Raw genomic sequence first — 16,133 nt, forward strand, 5'->3', positions numbered from 1 at the left:
ACGCTGAGCTCTGTGCTATGCTGGGCTTGCTGTGAGGGAATCTTCAGGGAGAGCTGATTAAAATTACAAACATGCAGGCCACCACCAGGAATTCTGTTTTTAAAAGAGGTTCTTGCGTGAGTCTGACATACAGTTAGATTTCAGATTTAAGGTTTTGAGAAAAGTGATTTGATGTTTAGATAATCTAAATCAACAAAGTAGCAACCTGTAATAAAATAAGATTTTACAAAAGTTTAAAATACATAGGAATGAAACTGTACAGAAATATAGAGAGGTAAAAAAAAGATATCAGACTTTTAAGAAGTTTATGCAAACAGGTACAAGAGGCAAGAGGAAACATTTAGATTTTTAAACAACCTCATGTTTGTTTGTTATTTTGTTGGACACTATGTAAATATACTTTTCAAGACCTCTATATATTATATAAATTTAACAAAAGGTCCATTTGTTATTTCATGATTATTGCTTTCTTCAACAAGTTGGTGACTTTTCTGTTCTAAAGAGAACCCCCGAAGAGCTTGCTTTAAATTCTATACATTCCAGAAACACCCTGCCCAATTAACAGCCTTGCTAAAATTGAATGTGGAAAGCACTACATAAAAATTAAATTATTCCCATTATTTCTTTCCTTTTCTCTTCCCTTTTTTTTAGTTTCATGGTCATGTATATTCTTCTCATAGCCCCACTGCCTCTCTGTAATCCTGTTTTGTTTTCTGTTTTTGCCTTCCCTCATCATTACCACCTATAAATTTTAGAACATGGATGGAACTAAAAGTGTGTGTGGGTGCGTGCCATTTCGGAGGCCTTCATCTGTTGCTCACGAACTTGGGTGCAGACTGCTGAGCCCATCATAGCACTCAGGTTGTTGCACACAATAGTCTCTGGAGTGCAGACCCCTTTTGTTTTGTTTCACTTTATTTTCTGCCTCCATTCCCAATTCTTCTCACACATTCTGCTCCTCACAATAGGCACTCACAGAACATGTTTGATATAGGACTGTGGATACACTCCTTTGTGTGTGTCTTTTTATTTCACACAAACGGTGTTATGCTAAGATCTCATTCTATTTCTCTCTTCCCCCCCCCCCCACTCTAAACCACGTTTTTTAGCATCTACCAATGTTGCTGGCCAAATGCACATCTTGTATATTATTTCAAAGTGAGGCACAGAGGTGCAGAGTATGCATCTGTTGTTGGTTTCTTTATCCATTGCCCTAGTGATGGTCACTCAGACTGCCTCTAACTGTTCTCTATCACACAGAACGCTGCAATGAACGTCCTTGTATATGTCCTCTCAGCAGTTTCTTTGGGCTTATAGCCACAGAAGTGCAATTGCTAGGACAAAGGATTTATAGGCACTTCACTAGATGTTGCCAGACTGCTCTCTGAGATGCCAGTAGCTCAGCAAGAGTACACGAAGATTCTCATTTCCTCATTTCCTTACCAAAGCTGGCTATAATCTGATTTCTATTTATTCCCCTAATCTGGTGGATGTAAAGTGTCACCTTGCTGTTAATTTGCATTTCTCTGATCACAAATAAAGTTATTCTTCTAGTTTCTTATATTGACATTATGCTTCTAACTTAAAAATCAAGGTCTTTAACACATCTGAAGTCCACCTTTATATATGGTATAAAATATAAAGCATAATATATGAAGGTATGAATCCATCCAATTTATGGTTCTCTGTAAAAATGATGTAGTAAAAATTTTATCCTCTCCTCATTGTGCTGCTACTTTTATCATATATCAAGTTTTAATAAGTACTTGAGTGTGTTTCTGAGCTTTCTAATCCATTCCATTCCACTGGTATATTTCTGTGAATGCCACCCTTTTTATTACTTATTATTACGGTTTTGCAATATACCTTAATATTTGGTATGAAAGGGTCCTTTGTCCTTGCTAGCCCTATTCATAAATGATCTAGCTATTTGTAGACTTTTATTTTTCTACATATATTTAAGGATAAGTTTGAAAAGCTACTCAAACATTTTTAATAAAATTTTATTGAAAATTTATTTAATATTTAGATTAATTTTGGGAGAATTAAGATCTTTACAAAGTTTTTCCATCCATGAGGATACTATATATCTCCGGTTATTTAAGTCTCCTTTTATGTACTTTGGTCGAGTTGTAAATATTTTTTCATGAAGCTCTTGCATATTCTTTGTTGGATTAATTCTTTCCTACCTTGTAGTGTTGCTGCTGTTATTAAACATATATTATATTCCTTTTCTTTTCTTTTCAGTTATTAGTGGTGTAGAAGAACACTACTGATTTTTATAAGGAGACCTTGGTTTGGTCAATCTTTCTCTAATTAGTTCTAAGCATTGGTCTATTGATTTTGTTATAATCATATAATCTGTAAATAATAATAGTGTTATCTCTTTCCTTCCAGGCCATATACCTTTATTTCTCCTTGTGTTATTGAACAAGTCAGAACCTTAGATATCATGGTGAACAGAGGCCGTTAAAATTGGCATTATTCTTCTCAATCTCAAAAGAAATATGTTTAAAGTTTCTCTATTAAGTGTTGTGTTGTTTTATATATACTTTTATACTTTTCTCTTTTCACGATTAGGTTTTTGGTAGATAATCTTTATCAAGTTGTAAAAAGAAACTTCTCTTCCTACTATGTAGGGAATTTAAAATATATATACATTTGTTGAACTTTATTACATGATTTTTTGTTCTGTTGAGATAGTCATAAAATTTTTTTCTTTGGTCCATTAATGGGACGAATTGTACTAAAATATTATAAAGCCATCCTTATTTAGGGATAAACCCTACTTTGTTATGATGTATTACATGCGATTTTAATAAACACTTTTATTCAGGTATCTATTATTTTTTCTTAGGATTTGTGCATCTATGCACTCATAAGTAAAAGGGACATATTCTTTCATTTTTCATACTACACTTACCCTGTTCTGGAATCAAGGTTAGAGTAGCCTAATAAGATGAACTGAGAAGACTTCACTCTTTCCTAGTTTCTGGAAAACTCTACAGAAAAGGAATTATTTGTTCTTTGAAAGTTGGATAAATTTCATCTATAAAAGTGACTGGTATCTTGTGCTTATAAATGGGGGATGAATTGGGGGTGGAAATGGGGGAGAAGTGAGATGGTCTCTTTCTTTACTCTATAAATACCTTTATTAGAGTCTAGACAAATTTTCTATTTATTCTTTTACTGATTTTGGCACTTTAAATACTTTTGGAAAATGTTCTTATTTATCTAGTTTTCACATTGTTATATAGTTGTTCAAAGTAGTATTTAATTATTTAGAAGTTTTACCTTTCTCTTTTTTTATTCTCTATTTTGTTTATTTGCATCTTTTTTTATTATTTCCCAATTAAGAGCTGTGTTATAATCAATTAGTCTTAGAGATTCAGCCTGAGGAAGAAGCAATCAACTCTGTAATACAGCTGGGTTCAAGGACCACCTACGTGTTTCCCACCGACCATGAGGAACAGGTGCTACCATTTGTCTGGCTCTCAGTAGGGTGGTTAAGTTGGGTTTTGGCTGCTGAGCACCAAGCTGGGGAGAAAAGCTCTAAGAATATGTCCCTCAGCATTCTTCTGCGTGAGACACTTGGCTCTTTTCTACTATTGGCCACACTTCCCATCTCCCTGAACATATACAGGTATGAAATGGACTTGTTTCCCTATAAGTCTCTTACTGTCCTTACTGTAGCGTCTCAGATCTATAACTCACTTTCCTGCTTGTGAGGTATCTCCACTGTTGTGTTTGAGAAGGTTTAGCAAAGATACAAGGAGCTTCTGAGGGTCAAGGTCTTCTTGGGGTAGGGAGGCCAAGCTGGTACAACCCAGATTGTAACAGCAGATAAAGGCATGCTACAAATAACTGCCAGGAGCAGCACAAAGTAGGGTGTTGAGTGTAGCTCTTTTCCAGTATCAATGTTAATTCATCATCTTTCGGAAACAGAAGAGAAAATCCTCTATTTAAGTTTTAGAGATGTTTTCTGCCTTCCATTAACTGATAGAGTGAGGCTGAATGGTTCAGTGTTACCAAGAATGTTAAGCTCCTTGGGGAAAAATAAAAGAAGTCCTAAGAGTGGAAATATTATTAACATCAGGTTTTCTGTAACTAAAAAATTGGAAAAGTAATTATTTGTGAGAAAGAACCTAGGAACAGCTAAATCCCATTCTTATGGGGGATACCACCAATTCATTAGTATAATTGTTACCATATTACCTTCATTTCTCATCTCTGCTGCACATAGGATATTTAGGTAGGACTTACAAGTAGGTAGTGTACATGTTAACTGACAGTGTCCTTGGATTTCTGGTGCACCCGGTACATGCCAAGTTCTACAGAAAAGCCACATATTCAGCTAAATTCTGCACCAAAAAAGTCTACAATAGCTACTCAGGATACAAAATTTGTTAGTGATTTTCTCATCCTGGTCTACACTAAGTCTCTCTCTCTCTTGCTAACCCTCAAGCATGATGGCATCATGAGAAAGGACAAACAATATTTATTGTTCAGCAAGTTATACTTACAGCACATGTGGCCTAAACAAAATGTACAAATTTTTATAGCTCAGTGCCTGAGGATATATTTCAGGAACACAGAGATATGTATGCAGCCTTTGGGAGGCCAGGAATAGGACACTTCACCAAATAATCCCTTGATGGAACACAGCATTTACCAGTTATATATTTTTAGGTCTATGGGGAGATAAGGATTTGTAACATGGTGTCAAGAAAGTAACTTGTTTTGCAGAGTGGAAGATGGTATTAACCTTTCCACAAAATGTGCGTGGATACAAGGGTAGGCAGGGGCGTGTATTATTATTATTCTCTCCGTGGTTCCATCTGTGTCAGAATTGGTTTAAAGGCCCTCCTTAAGTGGCCCTAGGAGAATCTGTGAAAGCTTTAGATTTGTGATTTATTTCTTCCTCTCTGTTTTTTAAGCATGAAAACCCTGAGGTTCTTACCACTAAAAACTGATGGAAAGAAAGGAAAAGAGAGAGAGAGAAAGAGGAAGGAAGGAACACAGAGGCAAGGGAGGGAGAGAGGACAGGAGGAAGGGAAGAGAAATTGTAAATTAGAGTATTATTACGATGACATTTTTCGTGGCAAAGAGTTTCAGGAAATATTTTCGTAATAAATAGAGTGCATTCTGCTGCCATTTTCTGGTTTCACTCTACAATACAGAAGGAACGTGGTGCTGAAAAATGATTTAATTGCTATAAAGCACCATGTTGATGCCAAGGTATTAAAGGAGCTTGGCGGGAGAAGTGCGGTTACACCTGTTGTGTAGTGTCCTCATCGTGTTTGAACTCCCTGGTGCGCCGAAGCCCTCTGCTTCTTCAGAATGACGCTGAACTCTGTAGCTGGCCCACCTACCTTTCCTTGCCAGGTGCACGGCTTCTGCATGCTCCACACTGGTGACCTCCGTGCCGTTGACAGCCAGCACCACATCTCCAATCTGGAGCCCGGCTTCCTCAGCGGCGCTGTCTGCAAGTAGACAGACAACAAGGGTCTCATGGAGGAGGGGTCCCAAATTGAGTGCCCTGCTGTTTGTCCTCTTTTTAAAAGCCTCTCTCTAAAAGGCCTTTCTTTCCAACTTTAGACAATTGCCTATGTCATTAATACGAAGGAAAATGCTATCCTCCCAGCCTCCCTTTCATTTCCTGGACGCGGTTTCTTTGCGCATTCAGCCAGGCGTCCGCATGGCCTCTTTGCAATATAATAGCAAGGCTGCTCAGAAACTCAATCTATTCATCCACCAGAAGGTTGAACTGCTAGTTCTTATTCCTTCATTGCTGCTAGGTCTCTTTGTAACCCTGAGAAAATCACTTAACCTCAATATCTTCATCCATAAAAAGGGGGGTGGGGGCAGTGTTTCTCTGCAGGATTGTTGAAGGAACAAGTAATTGAAATACTTATGAAGTTGTGGCAAAAACAGATCTTGGAGTGGTCAGAAAAAAAAAAAATAAAGAGCTGCTTTTACTTTGTAGAGGCTCCTTTCTGAGCTTTCTCAGAAAGGAAGCCAAAAATAGTCTAAGCCTTAGGATTTAGGCTTTGGAGGTGGGGAGGACCTCTCTGGAGGCTATTTATTTTATCTCCTGGTTTTTTAGCATCTGTATTTACTGTTATATACCTAATATTCTCTAGGGGTAAAAACAAAAAGGGGCATAATAAACCATTTCAAGATTAATTCATTTTTAATAAGGTCTCCCATATATTGGACCAAGATTCTTTGTGTAGCAGTTTAAATTTCTTTTTTCTTTTTTACATCAGCTTAAGCCCATTTCCTCTTTTTTAAAATAGTTTTTAATGACTCTTATTTACAATTTAAGTTTGTCTTAATATTTTTAATATTGAAGATTCTATATATTTCAATATATTGAATATGCGACATATTAAACATTCAATATTTAAAGTTGGTATTTTAATACCAATATTGCTAATATACAGTGTTATATTAGTTTCAGGTGTACCAATTTAATGAGCAAACACTTCCATACATCGCCCGGTGTTCATCACAACAAGTGGCCTCCTTAATCCCCATCACCTATTCCCCTATTTCCCCACTCATCTCCCTGCTGGTAACCATCAGTTCTTTGTAGTTAAACATTTGTTTCTTAGTTTTTCTCTTTCCTTTGCTCATTTGTTTTGTTTCTTAATTCCACACATGAATTAAATCATATTATATTTGTCTCTCTTTGGCTACCTTATTCCATTTAACATTATACTCCCCAGCTGCATTCATGTTGTTGCAAATGTCAAGATTTCATTCTTTTTTTGTGGCTGAATAATATGCCATTGTATATATATACTACTCTTCTTTGTCCATTCATCTGTTAATGGACGCTTGGGCTGATTCCATATCTTGGCTATTGTAAATAATACTGCAGTAAACATAGGGGTGCTTCTATCTCTTTGAATTAGGGTTTTTGTATTTTGGGGGTAAATACCCAATAGTGCAATTGCTGGATAATAGGGTATCCTATTTTTAACTTTTTTGAAGGACCTGCATACTGTTTTCCACAGTGGCTGCACCAGTTTGCATTCCCACCAACAGTACAAGAAGGTTCTTTCTTCTCCACATCTTTGCCAACACTTGTTTCTTGAGTTTTTGATGTTAGCCATTCTGACAGGTGTGAGGTGGTATCTCATCATGGTTTTGATTTGCATTTCTCTGATGATGAATTATGTTGAACATCTTTTCATGTGTCTGGCCATCTGTATATCTTGTTTGGAGAAATGTCTGTTCATGTCTTCTGCCTATTTTTAACTAGATCATTTGTTTTTTTGGTGTTGAGTTGAATCCGTTCTCTATAGATTTTAGATACTAACCTTTTATCGGATATGTCATTTGCAAATATCTTCTTCCATAAGTAGGTTAACTTTTAGCTTTGTTGATTGTTACCTTTGCTGTGCAGAAAATAGTTTATTTTTGCTTTTATTTCCCTTGCCGCAGGAGAGATACCTAGAAAATGTTGCTTTGGCTTATGTTAGAGAAGTTACTGACTATGCTTGCTTCTAGGATTTTTTTGGTTTCAGGTCTCACATTTAGGTCCTTAATCCATTTTGAGTTTATTTTTGTGTATGGTGTAAGAAAGTGGTCCAGTTTTACTCTTCTGCATGTAGCTGTCTAGTTTTCCAACACCATTTGTTGGCGAGATTATCTTTTTCCCATTGTATCATTTTGCCACAAGAAAAAGGAATAAAAGGCATCCAAATTCATAAGAAGTAAAACTTTCACTATTTGTAGATGACATAATACTTCATATAGAAAATCCTAAAGACTCCACCAAAAAACTACTAGAACTGGTAACTGAATTTAGTAAAGTAGTAGGATACAAAATCATTGTACAGAAACCTGTTGCATTTCTATACACTAATAATGATGCAGCAGAAAGTGAAATTAAGAAAGCAATCCCATTTACAATTGCACCAAAATAGTAAAATACCTAGGAATAAACCTAACCAAAGGGTAAAAGATCCATATTCTGAAAACTATAAAAAAACTGATTAAAGATATTGAAGAGGACACAAAGTAATGGAAAGGCATTCCATGTTCATGGATTGGAAGAACAAATATTGTTGAAATGTCTATACTACCCAAAGGAATCTATACATTTAATGAAACCCATATCAAAATACCAACAGCATTTCTTCACAGAGTTAGAACAAACAATCCTAAACTGTATGGAACCAAATAGGATCACAAATAGCCAAAGCAATCTTAAAAAGGAAAAGAAAAGCTGGAGGTATCATAATTCCAGACTTCAAATTATATTACAAAACTATACTTATATAAACAGTGTGGTACTGGCACAGAGGTAGACACATAGATCAAAAGAACAGAAGACCCAGAAATTAGAAACCCACAATTATATGTGCAATTGGTTTCAATAGAGGAGGAAAGAATATGCAATGGGAAAAAGTCTCTTCACCAACTGGTGTAGGGAAGACTGGACAGCTATGTGCAAAAGAGTAAAACTGCACCACTTTCTTAGACTACACACAAAAATAAAATCAAAATGGAATAAGGACCTAAATGTGAGACCTGAAATCATAAAAATCCTAGAAGAAAGCATAGGTAGCAATTTCTCTGAAAGTAGCCATAGCAACATTTCCCTTCCCCTCTCTTTGATCTGAGTGCTGGGTGCAAGCTCATAGACTTGCAGAGCATCATGCAGCAATATTAGGCTGTCAGTATCCAAAGTGTCATAAACCTCCTTGAAGACTTTTAATCTTAAAGCATGACTCAATTGGTGAGGTAACATGACTTTGAATATTTTGAGCAATGACTATAGCTTGTCTAAGTCTATTTATGATAGTGGGGGGAGGTATTCTGTGCTTGGATAAGCAACAATCAATGTAGGAAAGTTAAGTCAAAAGTAATAATTGATATATCCTTAATTTACATAACATCATCCTTATAATAAAGTCTCATGGTATGGTTGACCATTTGAATAAATTTCCTCCATAGTCTTAAAGGACTCAAAGGACTTGTTTATGGCAATGCCTTCTGAACTGAATTCCAAAAGGACAATATATGTTCAGAAATATCTTCTTGCCAATTTTTGTACTCCCTGTGGTAACCATATATGATGTCTCCTATATACCTATATATCTTCTGATAAATACATAGTGAATGAATGAGTAGATGACCTAAAAATTGTATCTTTGAGAAAGTTAGAATTACACTGCGGAAGATAAGACATGTATAATCAAAAAGAAAAGTAACTTTGCAATACAGTCAGTGGCAAGTGTGAAATAAGTAACAAAGATAATAGGTATTGGGAAACTTCAGAAAAGGGAATTCTCACTTCCATCAGACTGGTTAAGAGATGCTTTCCAAAGGAAGTGGAATTTTGTCTTGACCTTAATGAATAAATAGGTTCTCCTTAAGGGGGAATAATAAAGAGAACATGGTGGCAAAGGCTGCTGGGTATTCACAAACCTAATTCCTCTTCTATCTGGGATCACAGTTGGACAACTTTTCTCAGGGTCTCTTGCAGCTGGGTGGGAAAAATGATGGGGTTTTAGCCATTGAAATGTGAATAGAAGTGGTGGGTGCCACTTAGGAGCCTGGCTCATAAAAACGTCCCATGGACCACCTTTCATATTCTTTTCCTATCTTCCTGCGAGATGCAGATGCCTCAGTGCCCTAGGTTAGGCTACAATCAAGAACAAATAAGCGTGTATATGAAAACATCACAGGGGACAAAGTCACCCTCCAACCAAGAACACCCACATTGGACAATTAATGTGAGTGACTAATGAGCCTTTATTATCTTAAGCCGTTAACGTTTTTTTGTTGCTAAAACTAGCATAACCTCAAACAGTTGGCACTGTATGGAGGCAAAGCTTTCTGAGCAAAGGTGCGTGAGAAGGTTTTATGACACGCCAAAAAGTTAATGACTCGGAGCAAGTAGAGCAAAAGTGTGGGTGGGTAGGGTGAGTGTGGAAGGTTGCAGAGATGGCCAGTTTGTAAAGGGTCTTGGATGTGAAGATCAGTTTGTACTTGGTATTTCAACCATAGAGATCCATCAAAAGTTTGTGAGCAGAAAATATGTATGCAGTGGTTTTTAGAAGATTGATTTAGAATGGGAAAGGATTAAGATAAGCATATCAGCAAGGATATTATCAGAATTGATAGAGGTCTGCAATGTGACTCTGGACACAGGAACTGGAAATGAATGGAAGGTGTAACATGCTGTTGTGGGACCTAAAACTCTTTATTGCACCTATTTGCATATCTGCCTTTCTGCCCCTAATGGAGTATAAGCACCTCAGAGACAAGTGAAATTGTTTGTTTGTTTCTTTGTTCATATATATATATATATATATATATATATATATATATATACACACTCATATATATATATATATATATATATATATATATATTCATATTCAGATAGGTACCTCCTGGGGTGCCTGGGTGGCTGAGTCAGTTGGGTGTCAGTCTTTGGCTGGGGTCATGATCTCACAGTTGATGGGTTCCAGCCCCAGTCGGGCTCTGTGCTGACAGCTCAGAGCCTGGAGCCTGCTTCAGATTCTGTGTCTGTCTCCCTTCCTCTCTCTCTCTCTCTCTCTCTCTCTCTGCCCCTCCCCTGCTCGTGCTGTGTCTCTCTCTCAAAAATAAATAAACATTAAAAAAATTAAAATTAATTAGGTACTTTCCATACCTAATAATCTCTGGCACATGGCAGGGGCTTTAAAAAAGTTGGCTGAATGTATGTGTTTGCTTTTAGATGTACTGAGATAGTCATGGAAGAAAAAATTGAAAATGTTCATTGAGCTGGTAGGAAAATATCTTTGATACCTAGGATATGAGAAAGGCCTGAGAAATTGATTTAGAATTTATAACCAAAGGGACACATGTAAGGAGAAAAATAAAGAACATTGAGGATAAAATCTTGAAGAATAAAGAAGAGCCAGAGAGGAATACAAAGAAGGTGAAGGTGGATCCTAGGAGCATGGAAGCAAGAGTGTAAGGTAAGTAGGAGCAGGAGAAGAATTTCAAGATGGAGAGAATGGTCATTCATAGTGACAGCACAGAAATAACCGCCATGATAGCACTGTAAATTCTAGGCTGTCCGAGAAGCCAAGAACAAGGATAGAGGAAAAGTGATTGAATCTGAATATGGGAATGTTAAGTGATAATTAGAGAATTTTAAGGAGTGTGATAGAAGTGGAAGATACATGTTTGAGCTGTTGGTGCTGATCAGTGCATGCTAACTGATAGGTAATCACAGGTGTGTTTGGTAACAAGTCTTCTATCCCAAGTAAACAATTTTTTTTTAAATTTAAATTATCCATCAGTGTGGAAACAAATCATTTTTTTAATCGGTTTTATAATATTTATTTTTGATAGAAACACAGAGACAGAGTGCGAGCGGGGGAGGGGCAGAGAGAGAGGGAGACACAGAATCCGAAGCAGGTTCCAGGCTCTGAGCTGTCAGCACAGAGCCCGATGCAGGGCTCTAACCCACAAACCCCATGAGATCATGACCTGAGCTGAAGTCGGACGCTTAACTGACTGAGCTACCCGGGCATCCCAATGATTCATTTTCTGACAAATTTATTAAGTTATAATTCACAGACCTTATATTTCACACATTTAAAGTGTAAAATTAAATGGTTTTTAGTGTATTCATGGAGTTGTGCACCCATCGCCACAATCTAATTTTAGATCACTTGTTACCTCAGAAACTCCCATTACCATAGCTGTTACTCTGTTTCCCCCAACCTCTCAGCTCCAGGCAACCATTAATCGATTTTGTGTCTCTATAGTCTTGCCTGTTGTGGACATTTCATATAAATGAAAGTATACAATATTCTTTTGTGTTTGGCATCATCCACATGGCAATCACTTATTTTCAAGATCCATCCATGTACCATGTACTATGTTTCTTTGAATCAATGAATAAACATTTTATTGTAAGGGCACAGTACCTTTTGTTTACCCATTCATCAGTGGATGGGAATTTGTGTTTTCACTTTCTGGATGAATAATGCTGCCATGAAAATTTGTGCATGATTTTTTTTTTTTTTTTTTTTTTTTTGTGGACACATGTTTTCATTTGTCTCACATATATACCTAGGAGTGGAATTGCTGGGTCAAATGGTAACTGTGTTTAACCTTTTGAGGAATGGACAGACTGATTTCCTAAGTATCTATATCATTTTACATTCCCATCAGCATTGTATGAGTGCTATGGATTTCTCCACATTTTTGCCAATACTTGTTATTTTTGACTTTTTACTATAGCCATCCTAGTAGGTATGGAGTGGTATTTCACTATGGTTTTCCTTTTCATTTCACTGATGACTACTGATACTGAACATTTTTTTTTGTGAGTGTGCTTACTGACTATCCTCTTTGGAGAATCTCTACTGAAATCCTTTGTACCTTTGTTATTTATCTTTGTATTATGTAGTTTTGGGAATAAAAATGATCCTTGTTGGTAGAAAATTATTTCTGCAGTGTTATTCTACTGACGGCTCATTTGAATGCTTTGAGCTTCAGTTACACATTGCATTAACTATGATCCTGTATTTTGCAGTGCAGCCTGCAAATTTTCCCATTATTAATATGGTGAGAGGTTGAGGCTGTGGGACTTCTTGGAGGAGGAAGATATGTCAAAGTAGATAACTCTACCTCAGGCTGTTCTTTGGAGCAGATGGAAGTATATATATCCTACCTTGCACAGGAAGGATTGAGGTGGTCGGAAAGCAAGACCATGATTTTCTACGTATTTTTCCTTAACAGTATACTTGACTGCATAGCTTTGTGTTTGTTGGAAAGAGTTAAATGCTGAGCTACTCCATCCTTAGATGCATATTTACATATAATGCAGAATCTGAAAAACTTATAATTAAAAGGGGGTTTGTCCTTTAATTAAAAAAAAATTGCACTATAACAGTAGCATTTTAAATTCTAGAACTTCCAGAAAGATGGGCCTATCCATAATTTCCTCTATGGTTTTCCCGTCCCTAAATGTATAGTTTTCTTTTCAAGTTTGCTTGGTATCAAAGTTGGAACATCTGTTTCTTTTGTTTATGCCAACAGATCTCATAAGCATTTAAGCTTTCATAGAAAATGTTCATGCAAATGCCAGCCGGGTGTTGGCAATTAGTTATGTAAGCTACCAGCAAACTCCCTCTCTGTATAGTTATGGATAATCATTTCCATCCCACCTACAGGTCTCCCTGCTTTATCTTTTTATCTTCAGTGTGTAATTAAGCCTCTCTAGTGCATCCAGAACAATGTTTTGTGGTGTGAATGAGATTTTCAGAAGTGCTGAAAATACGTGTAATTTTAAAGTCCTTCAACCCCTTATTTAGCAGATTTGACTAGACAATGGATTTCAGAGGTTGCTCTTCAGCATTGAGGAATAGATTTTAAAAAAAGAGAAGTAGACTCAGCAGCTACATGAATCCCTGCCAGGGCAGCACTTTGTGATGTTGAATAAAATCCTAGGTTAACTATGTATTGTACCATTTCTGCTACAGTAGAGATCCTTCAGCTTTTCCTATTATAAAACCTCAGGGCCTCCTAAATACAAAGTCACACGCAATGCAAACATTTTGATTTGTTTCACATTTGAATGGATGAGATACAGTTAACTATGTATCACTTTAACAGTTACAAAGGTATCAGTAAGTAAAGAAATCATAACATTTTGTTAAACTGCCTTTAGTTATTTTATCTAGAAACACAGGCATGAAGAGTTTTGGGTATTTGGCAAAAATCTAACTAAACTTACCAAGTTGGACCTGTTTGATTTTTAAAGGGTAGTCATTTTTATTTTCCTTATGAATTTTACTTCTTTAACACTAACCTTGTGAAGTCAGAGGTAGAAAGAGGAGATGAGGGAAGGGGAAAGAGAAGATGGAGAGAAAGAAGGAGAGAGGGAAAATGTGAAACATTCTTGAATACATTCCCTATGAATAAACATTTATTTCCTCTAAGCCAGATGTCTTTTAAAAATATAGTAAAAACTCTGGGGCGCCTGGGTGGCGCAGTCGGTTAAGCGTCCGACTTCAGCCAGGTCACGATCTCGCGGTCCGTGGGTTCGAGCCCCGCGTCAGGCTCTGGGCTGATGGCTCAGAGCCTGGAGCCTGTTTCCGATTCTGTGTCTCCCTCTCTCTCTGCCCCTCCCCCGTTCATGCTCTGTCTCTCTGTCCCAAAAATAAATAAACGGTGAAAAAAAAAATATTTTTAAAAAAAATATAGTAAAAACTCAGAAGCCACTTGATGGTAAAAAGTTGCCTGTCTTTGTGTCTGTACAGAAATTATTAAGCCCACAATCGTTTTTTGTTCTTGTCACTTTGAAGGGCTCTAAGGGGCCAGGCGAGGTTGACCTGGCAACATTTGCAGTTTATATCTTTGGCCACCTGGGTTCTATTGACTCCATTCTCGTCTGCTCTTTCCCCACTTGTTTGGGGTCTACCCTTCTGTCCCCAAATTCCACCAACATTTGAGTAAAACCCCTTCTCTCCCCAATCATTAGGGAATTATTTGCTAAATAATAATTTATATATTTGATTAACTGATTGAACTTTAATTGAAAAATAAGTAAACTCCAATGGAAATTCATTCACATCAAAGTAGAAAAGTAAAAATATATCCATGCATTTGCATTTTAATATCTAATTACAGAATAAAAAGGCTTTTCCCTGGATGAAAGAATGTTCAGCTAATAACTTGGCCCTTTGCTTTTCTATAAATATTTTAGACTCTCATTGAAAAAATTTTTACCAATAAAACAAAAGCAGGTACTCTAGTAGAATTTACTTCGGATTCCGTCTCTAGATCAACTTAAGGAAGAATTGACCTCTTTAAATATCAAGACTTACAAATGATGCATATGTTTTTCCTGCCACTAATTTAGGTGTTCTTTAATTTCTTTCTATATTATTTTTGAAAATAGTATTCATTATACCTTTATTAGAATTATTCCTATCAATTTGCCTTTTTTTCTTTCTAAGGGCTTTTTACTCCCTACCCTGTATGGAGGTCTTAGGTCTACACTGCCCACGTATACATACATACCTTTAAGAGAACCTGCGGTGGGGATTGTAATTGAAACCCTTCACTTGCCGCACTTTCTGATATCCTCACCTCACACGGAGGTTACATTCTCACCAGAAAGTCCCTGATTACAGCCAGTGACTGAATTTGGAGTGGGTACTAGAGCCAGGCTGCTTCTGGTCACCTCCTGACTTCTCCAGTGAACACTCTTTGCTCTGGGTCTTCTTATCAGCCTGCCTCAGAATTTCTCAGAGCTGCACTGCCATTGGAGGATCTAACTACATAATCCTGATTCCTTCTCTGTGTCCTCTCTCAGGTGCCAGACCACCATTGTGGAGCCTTAAGAAGGCTTTTCTGCTTACTTATGCTCTCTTTCTTTTGTCTATCATAGTGATTTCCTCCAGTCTTTTGCACCTGTATTTTGGTACTGGTGTCTATTTCTCAGATGATAGGATCTGAGAAAAAGGAACTCCTTTTATTACCTTAAAGAAATTTGCATCAATTCCCAATTTGCTAATGTTTTTGAAAGCCATGAGAAGGTGGAAAAACTGACCTTCAGGTGGAAAAGAAGGACAGGAGGAATAGGTAAAAGATTTGAGTACATTTGGAAGTGTAAAGGTGATATTTCTGATGAATAGAAAACAGAGATGAGAAATAGTGAAGAAGATCACCTATCCTTGTAAGCCTGAGACAGGCTCAGGCAATTTATTCTAAATTGGTAAAAAATGAGAGAATTTTGATTATTATACTAGACTAGCCTGTAGTTCTGTGATTATTATATGGACTTAGAATGACAAAACAACAGTGCTTTCATTGTCTAAGACTAAAAAAAATTAAGATCAATCCCAGAACTCACCCAGAGCAGCCAAGAATGGGTCTATAAGGTAAGGTTAGTGGAGAATATTGAGAAAAAGTTATTTTGTGTAATACACTGAATGAATCCTACTCAGCCATAAACAGGTGTTGGAGATAATGTGAGTGTCGCTAAGAAGAGTTGATGTGATTTTTAAGGTATTGAATACCTTTTTCAACAGTTGGGAATGAAGTAAGTCAAATCAAGTCATGAAATATTCTTTGATAAGAATAACAGGGTTTTTAAAGAATGT

At 36.7% G+C, this 16,133-nt stretch overlaps 1 protein-coding gene across 1 annotated transcript in view; it reads right to left on the reverse strand.

Moving 5' to 3' along the window:
- The window catches only part of LOC123609314, a 110,422-nt gene that overhangs the window by 63,162 nt on the left and 31,127 nt on the right, over nucleotides 1–16,133 (reverse strand). Inside the window, exon 6 of the mRNA XM_045500342.1 lies at nucleotides 5,373–5,483. Coding sequence (XP_045356298.1) covers nucleotides 5,373–5,483 — 111 coding nt within the window. The remainder of the gene's footprint in view (nucleotides 1–5,372; nucleotides 5,484–16,133) is intronic.

This window comes from Leopardus geoffroyi, chromosome A1 (genome assembly GCF_018350155.1).
Source record: "Leopardus geoffroyi isolate Oge1 chromosome A1, O.geoffroyi_Oge1_pat1.0, whole genome shotgun sequence".
Taxonomy (NCBI): Eukaryota; Metazoa; Chordata; class Mammalia; order Carnivora; family Felidae; genus Leopardus; species Leopardus geoffroyi.